Source organism: Scardinius erythrophthalmus (assembly GCF_964197995.2).
Source record: "Scardinius erythrophthalmus genome assembly, chromosome: 3".
Taxonomy (NCBI): Eukaryota; Metazoa; Chordata; class Actinopteri; order Cypriniformes; family Leuciscidae; genus Scardinius; species Scardinius erythrophthalmus.
Genome location: NC_138223.1, coordinates 28,830,886 through 28,853,169, shown reverse-complemented (window position 1 = coordinate 28,853,169; position 22,284 = coordinate 28,830,886). Strand labels below are relative to the sequence as shown.

At 40.3% G+C, this 22,284-nt stretch overlaps 1 protein-coding gene across 1 annotated transcript in view; it reads right to left on the bottom strand.

Moving 5' to 3' along the window:
* Positions 1–22,284, bottom strand: part of epha6 (eph receptor A6) — a gene marked incomplete at its 5' end in the record, with an annotated part of 162,168 nt that overhangs the window by 20,986 nt on the left and 118,898 nt on the right. The window contains one exon of the mRNA XM_081361272.1: positions 20,992–21,327. Coding sequence (XP_081217398.1) covers positions 20,992–21,327 — 336 coding nt within the window. The remainder of the gene's footprint in view (positions 1–20,991; positions 21,328–22,284) is intronic.

The window sequence follows — 22,284 nt, the reverse complement described above, 5'->3', positions numbered from 1 at the left end:
AAGTGTAAATACTTTCGCAAAGCTAGATGTCTAGAGAATAAAGCGAAAAAAAGCTTTGAACACCATTCTAAGTGAACTGAGCGAAGAAAATAATGACTTGAAAAACAATGTACTCTACATTACTGTAACAGAAGCAGGGTTGCCTTAAACTACAGAGGAAACAACCAATTAAATAAACAATTCCTGTATATTACCCATGCAGCACTCCTTTGGCCTGCAAGGATTAATATATCATTGATACAATAAAAACAAAAGAAGAGTCCAAACATCCAATGAAAACATCCACTGGAATGATCTACGTTCTGAATTACATGTCTGATTGTCAGACTAGAAAACATGTGTTTTATTCTGCTGACAAGCCTAAGTCCACCATGACCACCAATGAAAACACCTTACACAACTAAAACCAAAAATAGCTTATGGAAAAGTCCTTCAGACTTTTTCAGATTTTCTGAGATGATTTTGATGGAAAATTCTGTACAGTAAACATGGTAAAATGTTCTAAATTGAGCTGACAGTACAACAGTAGTTGCATCTATATGGACCCTAATAATCAATTGTAATCGAACTAGTAGCACAATCAGAATAAAAAGTTCCATGTAAACACGTCAATCAGAATGAACTGGCCAGATCTGATTCAAATTCAGATTGTAAGGGGTGGTTTATTCCTTTTGTAATCTGATCAAGAGTACATGTTAACAATTGATCGGATTGAAACCCGAAACTGGAAAGTGCTGCACATGTGCAATGACAGAAATAATGTCATGACGTGTGACGCGCGGAACGACCTGTTCTTCTTGTTGAATTGTGCCATAAATGACTGTAGTCTGTGTCATTCTAAAATTCTTCTTACACTCATCTTCTGTGAAGTGGAGCAGGACAACATCCCAGCAGTCCTTGTTTCAGGCTCTCATCCACAGATGACTGGTTTTGGGTGCGGGAAGGGACTTTTTTACCGCTTGATAAATATAAGTCTGCTTTTTAAAACAAAGAAAAGGAGAATGGGTGGTATGCAACAACAGCGGGGAACTCTTTATATTCGTGCAGTGTGCACATGTCAACAGATGAAATCCAATCAGAAGCTTGTGACATAAATGCACACATCAACCCAATCACTTTTTTTAGCGTTCATGTAAACACTATGTTCGGATTCATCAATCATCATGAATTAATTCAGATTGAAGCAAAAAAAAGTATCCATGTAAACGTAGCTACTTTTATGTTTAGCTTTCAGCATTAAAGCATTTAGCACTACAAAGTTAATTGGTGACACATTACTATGTCTTCTTCACTGGGCATGACCGTTGTTCCGTCGCTTTGTGTTGTGTCACAACAGATTAAGGCTGTCTACCAGTGGCGAGGCCAAACATTTCAAAGTGAGTGGACCTTGGTGAAATAGGGTGGACCTCAATGCCTACTCTCAAAATGACACAATTTTACAATAAATGGGATATAAATAATTGGACAGTTAAAGGTGCTGTATGTAGTTTTTAGCGGCCTCTAGCGGTGATGTTTCAGATTGCAACCAATACGTTTACAAGCGCGTGCTCTTACGCATGCTCGAATTTATGAGCGAGCACTGTGGGTACCGGCCAGACTGAGACGCAACCGGACGTAACACAAAGCATCCCAAAACATGCTGGAAACTCAGGTAAACTCCCACTGCAACGTTACAATAATAGGCTACTTTTATCAGCTTGACGTTGAACTAATGCTCCATGCTCGTACCATGATAAGTATGGAACCCCATCAACCGTGCCGAATTCTGTCACTGCAAGCACCACTTCACATTTTCTTCAGGAAATGTACATTCTAGGTTTGTAGATAAGGTTTCTCCATTATTCAAATGCCCTGCCGATGTTGATCCGTGTTTTTTACCTGAAGTTCATCCGATTCACGTCTGGCCTTACGAGCTTCAGCAGAATTTTTTTTTTTTTTTTTTTTATCAATATGTGGAGTTTGTGTTGGATTCTGTGTTTTGCTGGGCGCAGGTCATTTCTTAGTGTTATCAGACATGTCATAAGTTGCATAAGTCATAAGTCCATGTCATAAGTTGCAGTGTCGTCGCTGTTGAGTGCAAAGTCAGTAGGCTAGACGAGGCGAGAGGCTTCTATTTACAATGTGTTTTTGCAGCATTATAGCAGTGGCCAATTAGAGGTGCTTAAAGGGGTCATATAATGCTACATGCACTTTTACAAGTTGATTGCACTGAAATGTGTGTTGGCAGTGCCTGTACACAACCATCATATAATGATAAAAATCCATCCAGTGTTTTTTTTAAATCTTCTTACTGTATATGTTTCCTCCCATCTCAAATCAAGCTGTTCGAGTTTGTGATGTCACAAAATCGATGCCCCTCCCACGATGGTTGATTGACAGCAGCGTTTCAACACAGACCCGCCCTCGTGAGCGAGCTGTCAATCATAGCACGCGCCGACGCGCGTTCATTGTTGATAGCTGGAGCACTGAGTAGAATGGCGTCGGTCTAAGAGATTGTGGTGTTCTGTTCTTGGGTGTAAACGAACACAGCAGTCATTTTGATGTTCCTAAATCCGTACAGCTGAAGACGCAGTGGCTGAGTTTGTTTGCGAAGGGAATATTCCTCTCGGTCAACGTCAATGCTTTCATGTTTGCGCGAATCATTTCACACACCAGACTGCTTTACAAACGAGGATCAGTAAAAAGCTGGTTATTTGCTAAGAAGCTGCTCCTGAAAAAAGGATCGGTACCAACTATTCGTGTTCCTGATGCACCTCCAGAAGAACTGAAGTGAGTGTAATGTTTTATTGACCTTTATATTAATCTTTATATTAATCTTTGCAAATCGCTTGCCTGCTTCACAATGAATGTGACGACGTTATCAATATAATTCATAATCCCAAGTTTATAATGAACAACGCGTTATGGTTATTGTGTTATTGTGTTACAAATGGTGTACGCACAGAACAGAGGGGCGGGGTGAGCAAAGCTCATTATCATTTAAAGACACATGCACTTAAACGGCGTGCTGAAAACAGAGCTGTTTTTGACCAGGTAAAATGAGTGTTTTCTTACAATACTAATGAGAATTTTTAATTAAAGTATATTACAAACTTTTAATTTAGACCCTAAAGAATCATATTAGCTTGTACAAAAATGACATTATATGACCCCTTTAAGTTAGAAGCCACTCACGTTTATATCTCACAATTCTGACTTTATAACTCACAATTACGTGTTACGACGCTTTCTTTTCAATAACTGCATAGCAACGACTCAATTTTCCAAAAAGACGCTTTGATTATGCTAACGGAGGTTTGGGCTGTTAGTAAGATGCGAAAGTAGTTGTTTCATGTCGTGGCCACACTACCACCTGGTGTGTGCTTTTTTATTCCACTTTTCCTTATATTTTTTATTCTTTTATTAATTGTACCTGTCAATGCTTCAGTGTCTTCACTCACCACCATATTTATTATGCCGTGTCCGCTGTCCTCTGCAGTGTGAAAACTGCGCTCAATACATCGTTCAATGCCACTGTAAGTCGATGATGGGCGGGAAAAGGTAAAACGATAGAAATGATAATGCACCAATTACAACAAAGAGTCGTGAGTTTACACCACCCCATTGGACACACAGTTAAATGGGAAGCTAACATGACAGTAGATTATAGAATTTCGAAGCCAAAAAAAAACACACAAAAAAAAAACAAGTGAGTATACAGAAATCTGAAAGAGATCTATGCAGGGCTCCGGTTTTGTGCGGGTCTGCTCACAGGAAATCACACTGAATTACAGAAACATCTGAAAAGGCACAGACTGAGCAGACCAATTTCGCATTTTGATAGACTAGAATCAGACGGATAAAATCATTATGATGTCTGACAGGATTAATCTGGGCTTATTAAGTTCATAATTGCATATTAATATGCCATTTTGCCAATGCTATCAGTGGGCAAGCAAATACATCTTCATTAGAGTTTAAACAGGTGACTGCCATTTCACTCTTACGGTCTGTGTTGTTGACAGAAATTGAACAAGAATTGCAATCCATCCATCATCCTCTTAAATTCGCAATGGAAAACAAAAACAGAAAAATTGGGGAAGAGATAGAGAGAGAAAAAAAAGAGAGAGACAGAGACAGATGGCACCAAAGTTGCAACAGTTCGTCTCTGTTCTCCGATTTATTGACAATGCCCAGCACATATACATTAGCATTCCACCATTCAAACAATATGTGTGCAATCACCATCAGCCTGCCACTCACTTGCAAAGACACAGTGCAGTTAACTCTCCATTATAAAGCCCTTCAGGGGAGTAAGAAAGCTCTGCTTACTCCCGAGTGCTTTCAGGGCTGCCGTGGGGGTCAGAAGTCTGGATGTCTGTCTCTGTGTTCTGTGGCACACAGTCTGTCAAAATGGAGGCAGTCACCCTCCTCTTTCCCCTTTCCTTGTATCTTTCCGTCTATCTGTCTATCCCTGGGGGACTGCGAAGTGTCAGTCTATGTCTTTTCCTCTGCTCGGCTCAGTAAGGTCTATGGACATTTTGGCCTCAGATACATTCAAGACATACTCCTCACCCCCTCTCTCTGTCCCATACAGTCAAATATATAATTTTCAATCAATTATGAAACTGATACTGACACGCACGCACACACACACACACACACACACACAGACAGACTGCACGTCGTACTTCACAGCACCATGGAAGCGAATCCGAGCACTGATGATATGTTGGATTCAATAGTAGAGGTGTGAATACATTCTAGCCATTTCATTCTTAACCAACGTACAGTTGGAAAATGGAATACAACTCGAGCATTTGAGCAACCGAACACACATCTCCAACCCATATTGCTCCTTGACATGTCAACGATCGCTTTGGCCAGGTGGTATTTATAGCATAGGGGGCGGGACGCTTTAGATTCTAGAGAGCATTTGATTGGACAGAAGATGTGATGAGAAGCTGAAGTTGAAGCTGAAGCATTTAAGCGGAAGTGTGAGAGTGTAAGTTTTGAATGCTTATATCTCCTAAATGCGATGATTAGGGTTGGAGCTAAACTCTGCAGGACAGTGGCCCTCCACACCGGCATTACCCATCCTTGCCCTACACTAACCCTACCCCTAAACCTACCTATCACAGGAGAACTTTCTGCATTTTTAGATTTTCAAAACACTTAATTTTGTGTGATTTATAAGCTGTTTTCCTCCCTAGTCCCTTAAAAAAAGTCCTTACAAGGGCAAAATCAATCCTTGTGGGGACATTTGGTCCCCATAACGTAAACAATACCAGGTACACACACACACGCGCACACACACACACACTCTTGTACATCTATCTTTATGAGGACATTCATTGACACAATGTAATCTCTAGCCGCTTACCCTAACCTTACCCAACACAACTAAGTGCCTAACCCGAACCCTTACCCTAAACCTACCCTTAACGTAATTATAATCTTATCCCTAAAACCAAGTCTTGACCCTCAAACAGGCCTTTAAAGGGGTCTCAGAAAGTGAGTACCAGCCAAAATGTCCTCACTTTACTCTCTTTGTCCTCACTCCAATGGTCTAAAACTCAAACTGGTCCTCACAAAGATAGTTGTACAAGTACACACACACACACACACGCACACACACGCACACAAGCACGCACACACACACACACATACACACAGCCCAACCCCCTGTCACTTCTATCTATCCCCTACCACTGGTCTGAGGTGCTCCGAGCCTCCCAGATCTGTCTAAAACTGACAATGAAGGGCTCCGTCGAGGCCACTGCAGCTAAAAGCCCCTAAAACACACTGGGATGTAATGTTAAATAAATGACAAACGGCTCAGGGATGAGGGTGTTCGGTCAGTACTCAGGGGCCATATTGTCTGAATGAGGACAGCTTGAGGAAGTAGTGTAAACATCACAACATTAAAAAATCTAAATTACTATGGATCTAAATAAAGTGCCGTCAATTGCCAGCATGCACAATGCAATAACTTTCAATTTTGCTATTTATTTTCCCTTTTCTTTATTAAAGTTGTGTCCATTTGGAGTAGTGTGTATTTGAATTACAATATCATAGTGCATTATTTGTCATTTTTTTCATGCGCAGTCTCATCGCTAAAGTAGATTACAGCTGGCTGAGTAATTTTTTTAAATGAGATTTGGCCAGCTAGTTTAATATCTCAGATTGCCATTTTATTTGTGTGGGTCTTATTGGTGACGTACAAAGCTTGAATAATTTACGTTTTTTGTACACATTTTTCTTTATGAGAAAAGCTTTTTATTGAATAACCTCTATATTTCAGTGCAACTGACATTTTTATACCAGAGCATCTGAGAGTGGTACTTTCATTAAAAAATAACAGACGCCGCCTGGAATTGATTTGGTCTGAAATTCTACGGATCAGTATAGACAGATGAGAGAAAATGAGTAGCCTAAAGATATAGACGGACAATCACACAAAGACTATAATTCCCTATATTTGCTATTTCTGTGATTTGATTAGCCACATAAGTTAGTACAGCAAGACTATAGCATTACAAACATTTACCACGCATGCTGGTAACAACCCTACATGAAAAAAACCCTGTGAATTAACCTTTTTTTTTTTAATACTGGTTTATCTTGGATAGTGCCAGACCAACATGTCCATTCAGCCATGTTCCACAAAAACAGCAAATGAAACTGATTAAACAATTAAATCTTGGGTTCGGCTAGTTAAAAATACAGTTGGGGAAACCAGCAAACCAGCATCCCAAAAAGCAATATTTGCCCATTTAACCTTTTAATCTTTGGTAGATTTTCCACCAAAATACATAGTACTAACATATATATTATTATCTACTACCCCTTTATCACAGTTTTATCATACCAGTAACAGCAACTATGGTTTGGTTATGTGAAAACTGTTGTTGTTGTAATACATTTTTGGAATCCCTGCTGGGGAAAAAACAATGCTGTTGGCTGGTTTTAGAGGGGTTTTGTGTGCTTATCAGCTTGACCAAGCTGGAAAATCAGAAAGACCAGAAAATCTAAGCTGATTTTATTTAATTTATTTATTTTTTAGCAGGCATGGTGTGGGAAAAAGGTTATGTAACTACACTGTGGGAAAACAAAACATTAGCACCCCAAGGAACAAGTGGTAGCATCGGTTTCAGAGAATTAACCTGTTAAAAACCTGCACTGCTGCAGAAATGCTTGTGAGTGAACGTTTATAAATACTGGAGGACTCGAGGGAAATGTGTGTGCGTGCTTGTCTTGTCGGCCTGCCAATGTGTCAGCAGTGTGCAGGTCCACATGGATATGCATGCATATATCAATGTGTCCAAGCATGTGTGTGTGTGTGTGTGTGTGCGCGCTTTGTGTAATTTTGAGTTCCTCTGACATTATGCAAGCCGACAAACATTCTGACACTTTGCTTTTGACGATTCAATCCAAAGCCTAAAAATAATAAATAAATATATAATTCAGAGTTAGGAACTGCACAACATGTAGCCTCTCAGCCCCTGGAGAGAACATTTTAATTTGATATGTCTCACACACACATACTCATTCACTCTTCAGGAATACCTCAAACACACATATCTAAAACATGCCATCCACCCACCCATTCAAAAGCAACGGCAGCACAGAAACAGTGCTCAGCATTAATGCCTGTTTCACTTTCAGCTCCCCACTAGTATTTCTAACATAACATTTCAGTATGACAGTATATTTGTGCTGTAACTTACTCTGGCTGTGGGCTTCTTCTTAAAGACATGGATGGGTCAAACAACATCTGCCAACCCCAATATTGCTTTATGTTTACAGTGAATGACTGCACAGTGCGTTGACCAAAAATGCATTGAAAACTTCACCATAGAGCTTAACACATTCACATTACTGTACAGTTGCATCATACTGTGAGCTTTAAGCCCCTATTGGCTGAGCTTATTTAAAGTTGCAGTTTGTGTCATTAGCAAGACCAAAGATAATTGCACAAATATTACAGACACGGCTTTGATTAAGCCAGCAATAGGCCATAGTAAGTAGCTATTATAAACGTGTCTTAGAAAAATAAAAAAATAAAATACTTTTGAGGCAAAACAATGGCACTATGTCAGTGCAAGTTTCTTTCAGGTAAAACAGCTCAGACATGCATTTTAGTCAGGAACTAGGCTTGTCTGTGAACCAGGGTATAATATTTTAAACATGTCTCCCCAAGCATCAGCCATTATTTGAAGATGAAGATGTCCCACCCAGGGTTCATGGAGTTAACTGAAACAATATATATATATGTGTGTGTGTGTAAAACTTTTGTTACTTGAAATAAAATAAACATTAACTGAAATAAAATAAAATATAAAATGTAACTTAAATTTATTTAACCATAGTTGCCAAGATAAAAATAAAAATAAAAATGATGTACTAAAATAACTAAAACTAATATAGGGCCTATATATATATACAGTTGTGGTCAGAATGAATGGCACCCCTGGTAAATATGATCAAAAATGGCTGTAAAAAATAAATCTGCATTGTTTATCCTTTTGATCTTTCATTCAAAAAATTCGCAAAAATGCGATTCAAATGCAAATTCGCTTTCATTGAAGTAAAAGAATTGAAAGTGGGGGGTAAATCACATTATAAAATAAATGCTTTTCTCCAAAACACGCTGGCCATAATTATTGGCTCCCTGTTATTAAATACTTTTTGCAACCTCCTTTTGCCAAGATAACAGATCTGAGTTTTCTTCTATAATGCCTGATGAATTTGGAGAATAACTGACAAGAGATCAGAGACCATTCCTCCAGATCCTTCAGAAGTTCATGTTGGTGCTTCTTCTGTTCAGTTCACCCCACTCATTTTCTATAGGGTTCAGTTTAGGTGACTGGGACGGTTATGTCAGAAGCTTCATTTTGTGCTCAGTTACCCATTTTTGTGTTGATTTTGATGTTTGTTTTGGACCGTTGTCCTGATGGAAGATCCAACAACGGCCCTTTATAAGATTTCTAGCAGAGGCTGTCAGGTTTAGATTTTTTATCTGTTGGTATTTGCTAGAATCCATAATTCCATGTACTGTATCTGAACAAGATGTCCAGGACCTCCAGCAAAAAAAAAAAATAGGCCCACAACATATAAGATCCAGCAGTATGTTTAACCGTAGGCATGGGGTACTCTTTATCCCTGTTTGCACCAAACACATCTGGTGGGTTTGCTGCCAAAAAACCCTTTTTTGTTTCATCTGACCATAGAATCCAGTCCCTTTTGAAGATCCAGTCATATCTGACAACTGAATGCTGGAGTGAGGAGGATTTTTCTTGAAACCCTCCCAAACAACATGTGGTTGTGTAGGGGTTGTTTGATTATTTTTTTAGGCTTTCTGACCCCCAAGACTAATCTCTGCAACTCTCCATCTGTGATCCTTGGAGAGTCTTTGGCCACTCAAACTTTCCTCCTCACCGTGCATTAAGACAATATAGACACACGTCCTCTTCCTGGCAGATTCGTAACATCATTAGTTGATTATAACTTCTTAATTATTGCCCTGATGGTCAAGATGGGGATTTTCAATTCTTTAGCTATTTTCTTACAGCCACTTTCTATTTTGTGATGCTCAACAATCTTTTGATGCACATCATAACTATATTCTTTGGTTTTTCTCATTGTGATGAATGATTAAGGGAATTTGTCCTTTGTGTATTCGTCATATTTAAACTCCTGTGAAACAAGAAGTCATAGCTGGACAATTTCATGTTCCTAGTCACCCTGGTGTGCTAAAGGTAAAGGTAATATTAATGGGAATATACTTCAGAGATATTTTACTCGTAAAAAAATCTAGGGGTGCCAATAATTGTGGCCGACGTGTTTTGGAGAAAAACATTTATTTCATAATGTGATTTCCTCACCACTTTCAATTCTTTTACTTCAATGAAAGGTTAGATTTTTGCTAATATTATATTTACCAGGGGTGCCATTCATTCTGACCACCACTATATATATATATATATATATATATATATATATATATATATATATATATATATATATATATATATATATATATATATATATATATGTGTGTGTGTGTGTGTGTGTGTGTGTGTGTGTGTGTGTGTGTGTGTGTGTGTGTGTGTGTGTGTGTGTGTGTGTGTGTGTATCTATAATGTCAATAATGTTATGTAACCTTTTTCCCACACCATGCCTGCTCAAAAAAACAAAACAAAAAACAAAACTGAAATCAGCTTAGAATTTCTGGTAATACTAATACTAATACTAATACTAATAATTTAATAGTGTAACTACTCCGGCCCTTTTAATTGAAGTTAAAATTATAGGAATTTTATTGTGTGCTTTTGTAAAAAAAAAATAATACAAAAAAAAATTATAATAATATCCTAATAATAATAATAATAATAATAATAATAATAATAATAATAATAATAATAATAATAATAATAATTATATATATATATATATATATATATATATATATATATATATATATATATATATATATATATATATATATATATATATATATATATATTAACATAAAAAATACACACTGTAGTTTTAAATGGTATATGAAACACTTTGACAACTTTTGCAAATTAACTGAAGACTTTTGTGTTCAACTAACCAGTTCGGGTTAGTAGGGGTTCACAGAGGCATAAAGAAGTTTCAGATCTATTAAACATGCTTCAATCACTCTGTGAGAAGTGAGAGTTCACCATTGAGGCTTGTTTGGATCTCTTGAATCATGATTTATTGGCTCAGCCTTCTCCATGGCAAGAACCACCAGCTCATTAATACTGCACTGGTTCTGGAACTGGAGGTTTGTTGGCCCCTTGCCCCATCATCACCCTTGTGGGGTTCTCCGCAGAGCCCAGCTCAATCCCAGGGTCACTCCCCTTAATCCGACCTCTATTAACATTTGATGTAAGGCTAAATAGACACTGTGGAGAAAGATTTGCTACTACGAATCTTACTGAGATATATTGTAATGAGTTCCGGGTTTTAACTTCGGCTACTTTGACGTGATCTTCAGTACAGGATGTTGTGAATTTATAGCATTAAGCATTTGTACAGATGTAGAATAACATACAAGTACTGTGTGCATTATTGTCATTATTGAAGCTATTGCAAACATGCCATTGAATACTGCAAAATTATGTGGGAATTTTACATGTGATCAGGATCACCTTGCTTACTCTAACCTATACATATACTTATTGCACTAAATAAAGCCTTAAATCAAGTAGTATTTATAGTATATTAAAAACGCAGACCTTTCCGATCTTTCAAGAAAACTAAATTAAGTTTGTTAGGTTTTAAATGATAAAACAACAGGTATTCTCTTCAGAATGACAACATGTGTTTGGACACAATCTGTTTTCCAAACCTAGTGGAACATATTCATAGTTAATTTGATAAATAAATTAGGGCTGTCAAAAGATTAATCGCGATTAATCGCATCCAAAATAAAAGTTTGTGTTTACATAATATATGAGTGTGTACTGTGTATAATTATTTTGTATATATAAATACACACACATGCATGTATATATTTAAGAAATATTTGCATACATATACTGTATATATTTATATATAATTTATATTATATATAAATATATTTTTTTTACATATAAATTACACATTTTTCTTAAATATATACAAGCATGTGTGTGTATTTATATATACAAATTTAATTATACACAGTACACACACATATATTATTTAAACACAAACTTTTATTTTGGATGCGATTAATCACGATTAATCTTTTGACAGCCCTAAAATAAATAAATAAATAAATAAATAAATAAATAAATAAATAAATAAATAAATAAAATGTCAATCATTTGATTTTGTACATCAATCATAATTCATTTAATACCTTCGCAACATAAGCATAATTAATTATGTAAATACATTAAATGGATAGTTCACTCAAAAATAAACATCATCATCATTTACTCGCCCTCATGTCATTTCAATTCAAACCCATATGACTTTCTTCTGTGGAACACAAAAGGATATATTTAGAAAAATGTATCCATCAATAGCCGCATTTCCACTGTCGGGCCAGAAGCTCCACAGCATTTCACTAAAACCCGCTTGTAACACGCCTCTCTGGAACAATGTCACACAAACCCATCATTTCACCAACAAATGGAAGTTTTATCAGAAAACTAATCAGAAATAAATCACTGGAAACAGCATGATCGCAAAACAAACATGATAAAAGCGACCTTCTGCTGCCATTTTTGTTGTTTACTTGAATATTTAAAACCCAAGAATCGATGTTTTACCACAGGTTTACAATAAAAAAGTGATACATTGATCATAATGAATTAATTTGAGTCAAAATTGCACATTTGCCACAAAGAAATAAAGTGGCTTACCATTAGGTCTATTTCAAAAAAGAAAGAGGACAGACTTATTCATTCTGTATCTGTTTATTTGGTAGTTACAGGACAAATTTACATCACATTTAGAAAGAATGATCATTTTTACAAATATGCCACCAAAAATATGACCTGATGAGCTTTAGCACTCTCTCCCAGTAGGCTACAATTATATTTTCAGTCAGAGAAACAGAGGAATCTCCCGAAAGATAAAGTTGCTTTATTTTATGATAGTACGGTATAAAGAGATGAGACGTAAGCCTAGGCTACTGACAGATAAAATAAAAACATGATAGCTTTCATGATTTGTCTGATTTCTTCAAGCGTTCATATTTACCATGTTTACTATGGTAATGGTTAGCATGCATAGTCTTTTGCATCGCGTATAAATATTTCTACCTTATACGGTGATCAGAATCCACATCGGATCACAAACAGAAGGCATTCAAACATGAAAGTGAGTTTTGAGGTAAATTATTTTATAAGACTTTAATGCTGATGTTAGCTGGTGTATGGAATCATCTGGTGCTGCCGTTTCCCGTCTCCCGGCTCAGGTAAACTCCGCTTCTGTTCGTAACCACTCCTCTAGCCCGAGCTGGCCTAATTTGGACCAAGGTATTCGGCGGGCCAGAAAACCCTGGCCGTTGGCCCCGAGGAAGCCCTGACGAGGCCCGATCAACCCCCGGAAGTGTCAGTGGAAACGCGACTGACCCTGGCACGCACTAGCATACCCGCTTTTGGCTCAACAGTGAAAACGCGGCTAATGAAGTCCAAAACAACATTGGACTCTACTGACTAGTGTTGTACTACTCGAGACTGGACTTGGTCTTATCCATCTTGAGTCCAAGTCCAACACCATGTACTGTATTCATGATCTTTGTCTTGTCGAGTCTTAACTCGGATTTGACCCTCTTCTGGTCTTAGTCTTGATTCAGACTCCACCTACTCAGGTCTTGGCTGTCAGGGTCACATTATGTATCAGTGTAAAGTCAAGTCACCTTTATTTATATAGCGCTTTTTACAATACAGATTGTATCAAAGCAGCTTCACAGTGATAACATGAAAACAACAAAGTTTGTTTCTAGAAGAAAATTGTGTCATCGTCCACCTTAAGTAAGTCGGGGCCAGTTCTCCTCTGGCCAACGAGCAAACAGTGTATGATTATGATTCAGGCAGCATTACAGGTCAGAAGTCAGATTGGATCAGAACATTCAGAATATTTATCCAGTTTCATCTGGTTGGAAGTCGGAGTCATCACGCTGGTATGGAGATGAGTTTGTTGAGGATCAGTGCCGATGGCTGTCGTATACAATGTGTTATACACATGCACATACACATGCTGTCGTTCATGTGCCCGTGTTTTCTTTCATTTAATTTAGTTCCAGTCTCCTTATTTAGCAATTCCTCCCTGTTTGTTACATTGGTTTTATTAGTCCCACCTGTGTCTAACTTAGTTCTCTCTGTGTTTATACTCCCTGTGTTGTGCTGTTGGTTGTAGGTTATTGCTGTTTCTGAAGAATCTCCTTGTATTTTGGAAAGTCACTCATGTTTGGATTGCACAACACCATGACATCGGCCAGGACACGAATAAGCTGGTCTCAACTACAATATACTGTTAATGATTTTTTTCGTAAGGGCAAAAAAAACAGAAACATTCTTCAAAATATTTCTTTTGTGTTCCGCAGAAGAAAGAATTTAATGCAAGTTTAGAACGTCATGAGGGCGAGTAAATGATGACAGCATTTAAAATGGGGTCCCTGATCTAAATCAATGAAATAAATCCCAACTTCATTGCACTCCAAATGGTTCTGAATATTTTAGATGCTATATACTGTATACACTGTGCTGCTCCATTCCTTCAGTAAAAATCTGCATCTCCTTCCCCCTCCACAGGTGGTAGATTGAGGGCTTGAAGAAAGGGTGTGAAGCTCTTAACTGTGATTACACCTCATGGGAGAGATTGATCTGGATATCAATCAATCAATCAGTCTTTTTTTTCTCACTGATATTGATGCTGATGAGTTCCCATCTTTACAACAGAGTATAAGACCACCTGGTCCAAATATGACTTTTGACCTCTAACAATTCTCCAGGCATAAAATCATTCATCATGTTGCAGTACTTCATGCAACAAAACAGTTGACTATCTCTGCTTTTCCAAATCACAATCCAGCCAATGAATGTGAGTAGTGAATCATCAGTCAGAGCACAGGAAATGGGCACATAGAGAGAAACTGATAAATACGGTGTGAGAATAAGTCCTGAGGTTCGAGAGAGCTGTCCTGTGGAAACTTGGGGAGATTCTAATAATGAAGTTTGGCCATATCTGCGGATACGGAATCCAGATAGAGGAAGACAGCAGGCTTTTAGATAAAGCTGTGTGTCTCTATTAGTGTGAAACTGAGCTTAGGCCAGGAGATATCCCGCATTTGATGTGCTGAGACAATGCCTCTCCAGGATGAAATGAAATTTGCAGTTATCATCATTATCATGATGAACGATGAGAGTCTGGCCTGGATGGCAAAGTTATGAATACGTTGTGCCAATAGTTTTTTTTTTTTTACAGACAGGGGAAACATGCTAGTAGGTCTATGGCTCAGAACATCAGGAGATGGAGGCTGGAATGAGAGTCTGTAATTTAACCAGTCAAGATGCTGAATGCAAAAAATGATCAAAAACACAGCAATATTGTGAAATATTTAATAAAATAATTTATATTTTTTATATTTTAAAATGTAATTTATTAGTGTGATGGCAAAGCTGAATTTCCAGCAGCCACTACTCCAGTGTCACATGATCCTTCAGAAATCATTCTAATATGCTGATTTACTCCTCAAGAAACACTTTTTATTAAATCTATTATTAAAAAACTTTCAGTTGTGCTCCTTAATATTTTTGTGTAAACTGTGATACATCTTTTTTTCAGGATTTTTTTTTTTTATCGAAAAGGATAGAAAGTTCAAAAGAACGATCCGGGTTACTTGACTGTAACCGTGTTCCCTGAAAAAGCGGAAAGAGATGCTGCGCTGTTTAGCGCATTGGGAACGTCTTTAATCGTGACCAGCTGTGAATATTGTTTGTAACATGTCAATAGAATTGACCCGGAGGTATTAATAGTCTCGGTCGGCGACGTCATCGGTGCTCACCCGCGACGCGAGGCTATAAATAGATGAGCCACAGGTGCATCATCAGGATATTTTGTCTGAAGAGCAGTCCCGGGACATCTTCAGCATGGCAATGTAGCGCAGCATCTCGTTCCGCTTCTTCAGGGACCAGGGTTACAGTCAAGGAACCCGGATTGTTCCCTTTCAAAAGCTATAATTGATGCTGCACTGCTTAGCGCATTGGGAACGAAACTACCACACCGCCGTGCTTGAATGTGTCTGGACCCTTACGGTTGTGTAGGTGTGCTCAGAAGAACGCAAGAAGGCCTCAGACGTTAGCTTGTAATGTCGACTCAAGGACGTGAGAGCCCGGAGTGGCATGAACATCCAAACTATAAAATCTTATGAATGTGTACGGAGAGGACCAGCCAGTCGCATCACAAATAAGTTGTAAGGGGCCACCCCTTGCCAAAGCACTAGAGGAAGCGACCCCTCTGGTGACCCGTTGGCGAAGCTTGACCGCGAGCATCATAAGCAAGAGCAATAGCATTCCTGACCCAGTGTGACATGGTCTGCTTGGTGGCAGCCGCCCCTTTGTTACGGCCCCCATAACAGACGAACAGTTGCTCTGACTTACACCACTGGCTAGAGCGGTGGATGTAGGCCTGTAAAGCACGGACTGGACACAGTCTGTGAGATCTCTCCTGCTCCGGCGTTGTGAATGGCGGAGGGCAGAAGGTCTCGAGAGTCACCGGATGTACAGTCGAGAAAGGAACCTTAGGCAGGTAGTCAGGATGAGGATGCAAAATCACTTTCACCATTCCTGGGGCAAAGTCTAAGCAGGATGGCAAGATCGACAGAGACTGCATATCCCCGATTCTTTTTAAAGAAGTTATAGCCATAAGAAAAAAAAAATTTTGAGTCAGAAGTTTGTCAGACTCTGATTCTATAGGTTCAAAGGGGGTCTCAACCAGACCCTTGAGGACTATAGCTAAGTCCCATGAAGGGATCTTGGTTCTTACGGGAGGCCTCAGTCGTCTGGCCCCACAAATAAAATGAGCGAGCAGAGGATGTCTCCTGTGTGGCACCTCGTCAACCAAGGCGTGGCAAGCCGAAAGAGCGGCCACATAAACCCTGAGAGTGGCGGGGCATGTGCCTGTTGATAATTTTCCTGCATGAAGTCCAGAACTGAAGCAATCTGACAGTTGACCAGATCTGCATTATGTACAACACACCACCTTTCAAAGACACCCCATTTGCTGGCATATGTCTAGTGGAGGAAGCCCTAGCACTGAGAATGGTCTCAATAACGTCAGGCGAAAGCCCAGTATTTCTCAATTGGTACCCATCAGGGGCCAAACATGAAGGTTCCACAGGTCGGGCCTGCGATGGAATATCGTGCCCTCCGACTGAGACAGAAGGTCCCTCCTCTCCGGAATCGGCCATGGCGAGCCGTCGAGGAGAGATATTATCTCTGAGAACCATACTCTGTTCGGTCAACGCGGCGCTATCAGTAAGAGGCAAGACCCTTGTTGGCGAACTCTGGCTAGAACTCCTGGGAGCAGAGAAACTGGAGGTAACGCATACAGGCGCATTTTGGGCCATGTGTGCGCCATCGCGTCCAGACCCAGGGGGGCTGGGTGACTCAGAGAGAAGTAGAAGGGACATTGTGCTGTCTGATGGGAGGCGAAGAGGTCCACCTCCGCTTCGTAAAATCTGGTCCAAATCTGTTTCACTACTTCTGGGTGGAGTTTTCATTACCCCATTGGTAGTTTCTGTCTGGACAGTAAATCCGCTCCCACATAACAGATGTCTTAGAATGTACACTGCCCTGAGAGACAGGAACTTGTCCTGGGCCCAGAGAAAAATCTGCCTCGCAATTCTGTTCAGATTGCATGAGCGCAGATCTCCCTGGTGATTTATGTAAGAGACTGCCGCTGTGTTGTCCACCCGCACTAGGACATGACAACCTCTCAACTGAGGGAGAAAGAATTTCAGGGCCAGAAATACAGCCATCAACTCGAGGCAGTTGATGTGCCAATCGAGCTGATGACCCTCCCATTCCCCTTGAGCTGGATGACTCCCCAGCCCATCAGGGAGGTGTCTGTCGTTAACAGTTTGTGACGACAAGGTGCCCCTAGAGTGGGACCCAAGGCGAACCTCAGTGGGAAAGCGAACCTCAGGAACTTCCTGTGTTGTGGCAATATTTCAATGTGAAAATATGCGTCCTTCAGATCGATCGTGACAAACCAATCATGATGTTGAATTTGCGACACGACCATCTTGACAGTTAACATCTTGAGCACTTTGACTGTACGGTTTAAGCCTCGAAGATCTAAGATTGGACGCACACCCCAAATCTTAGATCTTTGGACGCACCCCCCCCATCCTTCTTTGGAACCAGGAAGTATCTGCTGTAATAGCCCGACTCTCTCTTTGGAATAGAAACATGTTCTATGGCCTCTTCGCTCAGAAGAGTTTGTAGCTCTTGTGACAGTACATGCATCAACTCCGGTCTCACGGAAGTGGAGACCACGCCGTTGAAACACGGAGAACGACGAATAATTTGGATTCTGTGTCCTATTTGTACTGTGCTTAATACCCACACAGAAATGCCTGGCAGAAGTTTCCACGCTGCCAGACTCTCTGAGGGTGGTATCAATTTTAACACTTCCTTTTGAGGGAATGTTAGATGTTCTGTGTCCTGGATGACAGCAGGAAGCAACGGAACATTTAACATTTCGCTGGAAACCGCTGCCCCCCGAAGCACCAGAGGCGGCAGAGAGGGAGAGGTTTCGTGGGGGTAACGAGAGGGGGCAGTAAGATGTTGTACGCACCCCGTCCCGTGGGGGGCTAACCCCACCAGACTGGGCGCCGGACCATCAGGACTTCCACTTTTTATTGATGATAGTCCTGAGGTCTGGCCTGGGAGGTTGCTGAGTGTTGCGAGCCGGTCCCCAATCTTTGCGAGGGGGAGCGCGGTTTGCCACACTCTGCTTTTTAACCTCCCTAGCTTTTGAAGAACCGGGGAGAGGTTGGGTGGCCGATGGCCCCTACCCTTGAGTGAGGCGAGGAAGGACTTGGACAAAAGCTTCCTCATGCTTTTTAACCTCTCTGAACCTGGTGACGACTGTGTTGATGGAGTCACCAAACAGGCCAGGGGGTGAAACTGGGGAGTCTAGTAGAAAGATGCGCCCTTTATCTTTTATTCCAGTTAGATTAAGCCACAGGTACCTCTCTGTGCTAACCAGCACCGACATTGAAAGGCCGATTGCACGGGCCGTTTGCTTGGTAGCACGGAGAGACAGATCTGTGGCTCTACGCAGTTCAGTGAACGCTTCCTCATTGATGGTACTGCCCGCACTCAAATCCTTCAACAGGTCAGCCTGGTACGCCTGTAACACTGCCATAGTGTGCAGCGTAGCACCAGCCTGACCTGCAGCTTGATAAGCTTTTCCCTCGAGCGCCGAAGTTGTTCTACATGGCTTTGTGGGGAGGGTAGGTCTCTTTAATGAAGATGCCGAACAAGGCAAGAGATAGCCCACGAGCGTCTCTTCAACCTGCGGCATCTCCGTATACCCCCGCAACTTCGCACCCACGATAGTCAAAAAATTAGACGTCGAGGGCACAAAGACGCGAGAAGTATATGGTTTACTCCATGACTTTGATAGTTCGTCATGGAGGTCCTCGAAGAAGGGGAGAGACTGGTGTTTTGGTCCCTCTCCCCTGCCACCGGACAGAAACCTATTCTCTAGCTTAGATTGTTTGGGGGTCTCTTGTTCGCATGGCCAGTCAAGCTGTAACCTGGCCACTGCGCAAGTAACCACCTCGAGCAATTCCTCTACAGATGTATTTTCACTAGAGGAACGCTCAGAGGTAGGCTCCTTGTAGTCTGTAGAACCAAGAGATATATCATCGTCCCCCGCGTGAACCGAAGAAGCACTGGGCACGCTTCAAGATCACGCGATGGTAATGAGGGTGCGGTTTGGAAGTAGCTAAGGCGAGCATGCAGCATTTTAACTGTGAACAGCTCACAATGCTTGCACTCACCCTGCTTCAACGCAAGAGCCGCGTGCTCCTCCCCCAAACAAACAAAACAGTAACCGTGTGTATCTAGTTCTGACATAGGACGAGAACATGGAGGGACACAAAATTTACTCTGCTGACTCATTTTTTGACTTTATAAACTCTTTTCAAGACGTTCAGAGAAAAAAAATATTTTCTGCACACTGCCTGATGAAAACTAACTCCTAACAAAGATCTGTAGTCAGATATAAAGGTAAGAGATAGAGAGAGTTTTGATACACACATGCACAGAATGGCCTTTGAAGACAAAAGACCAGACGATGCACCTGTGGCTCATCTGTTTAAATCCTCGTATCGCGGGTGCACGCCGATGATGTCACCGACTATTAATACCTCTGAGTCAGTTCTATTGACATGTTACACACAATATTCACATCTGGTCATGATTAAAGACGTTCCCAGTGCGCTAAGCAGCGCAGCATCGATTGTAGAATTTGAAAGGGAACAGAATTTATTTAAAATAGTAATCTTTTGTAACTTTACAAAAGTGTTTACTATCTCTGTTGATCAATTTAATGTGTCCTTTCTAAATAAAAGTATTAATTTCTTTGAAAAACAAACAAAGAAAAATCTTACTGATGCCAAACTTTTGAACATAATACTGTTTCTAGCATGTCTCTCAGAAGATTTTTAGCATGGTAATGAATATGACAATGTCAATGTATTTGGTCTTGGCAGAAAATATCTGCTATGATGTTGCTGCCTCTGATGTTGCTGCTGCTACAGAGTATATGAACTGAGTATAGGAACTTGCCACTGCCAATACATACACGATACGCTGCTGTGAGCATGTACACATGTAAGACAAACTGCTTCAGCACATGTATGATATAAAAATTACCCATAGCAGATCTTTAAAGGTGGAGCTGGGGGAGGTGGAGGGTTTCAGGGGACCTCTGAAAGTGCACTGCAATCTGACTGCCATAGTGAACGCTAACCAGCTATTTAAATGTTGAGCACAAAGGTCATTGGCTGCAGATGTGACATGAACCAATCAGCTTGTGCCATGAAGGTAAATGTAAATATAATCAGTTTGCATTTAAGACCCATCAGCCAGCGTCATCTAGAGTTTCATTATAAAACTTGTTTATTTATTTATTTCAAAGTATTGAAATAAATACTTAATAAATACTTTTTTTCATGAACAGTTGGAGGACTTGTCACAGGCTGCAAAACAACATTTTCAGTTTTCCTCCCAAGCCCTCCCTACACTATACCAGTTATAACTTTATTAAGGTATTAGATTTCTTTTTCATTAGTGTATTATTTTTAATGCACCGGAATCACATGCAGAAATCTATTTAGTCCATTCCTATATTCCTCTGTAATATGAGCCTTGTCTGTGATCATAATAACATAACTTTACACATAAAAAGGCCTATAATTTCAATGATCCACTTATGTCAGTTCAGTGTTAAAACAGCTCTACTCACCAGCCTGCTCTGTGCTCACGGTGATATTGGCAAGCTGTCTCATGGATCTTCCCAAGCCTGACACTCCATTCAGAGCCTCGATTTGGAATGTGTAGTTGGCATGTGCCACAAAGTCCTGGACCACCACAGAGGTGCTTGCGAGACCTGTGGGTCTGGGTACGAAGCGCACATTGCTGTTGCATGGCTCACAGGCCTGTCCATCAGCTCCACATCGAATACATAAGACGTTATAGGTTATATCCTTCCGACCACCTGTGTCACTGGGCGGAGTCCACTCCAGGAGGAGGGCGGTCTCATTGATGTTAAAAACCAAATTTCGAGGAGGTGAGGGCGGTCCTGAAAGGAGAGACACCTGACACATTAGCAACCATAATTATCATGCTGGGAGAAATCTATCTGTGAGAGGGGGGGGGGGGGGGATGCCTATTTGCGCAAAATATTATGCAGATTAACAGTTTTTAACTTTTTCCCCCTCTCTCAAAAATGTGCTTATGCTTTAACTAATGAATCCCACTAATGCCTTAAAAATCATGCGAGAGCTTTTGTCATCTCTCTTTCCCACCCTCCCTCTGGTTTAGCTGATATACAAATGTCTCTGCTCTAGTACCCTGGTTCTGTTTCCTATAGAACCCCGGCTCAGAGCCAGGTACAGGGAAGTCTGCGTTTATCTTCTGTTTCCCAGACTCAGCTAATGATGATAATGAGAATATGTCCTAGACATGATTATCATAGTTAATGATAATTGCACCCACTCGTGAATAACAAGGAAGTAATTATTCCTCCTCTCCTGTTTTTAATGCAGATTGCTGCTGGTGAGGAAAAGATTGAGTTTGGTGAATAATTCGAGTAAGCACTATGATGGGAGGGAGGGGAGGGAGGGGAAGGAGGGGAGGGGAGGGGAGGGAGGGGGGGGGGGTGAGAAGAGGATGATGAATCAGAAGACTGAAATAAGAGAAATTCTGATCAATAGAATCAGAAACAATAAAAGGAAGAAGAAACAGAAAAGAGAATGAGAATGATGAGAGAATTAGAGTGATCTGACATGATCTGTGTCTTTCTTGTTTTGCACTGATACTTATCTTTACCTTTTTGTAATCTTATTTTACCTATGCATTTCTCTTCTGGGTAACTGAAACCAGTGCCATGAAAACTTTCACCCATCTTGTATCACATCGCAGGCTTGTTCTCTCTCATTTCATACGACCACAGCTGGAGTCATCCTGTGTCTCGGTTACAGATGGTATAGAAAATAACATGATAAATTTCCCTTGATCTTTTGACGTATAAGAGGTA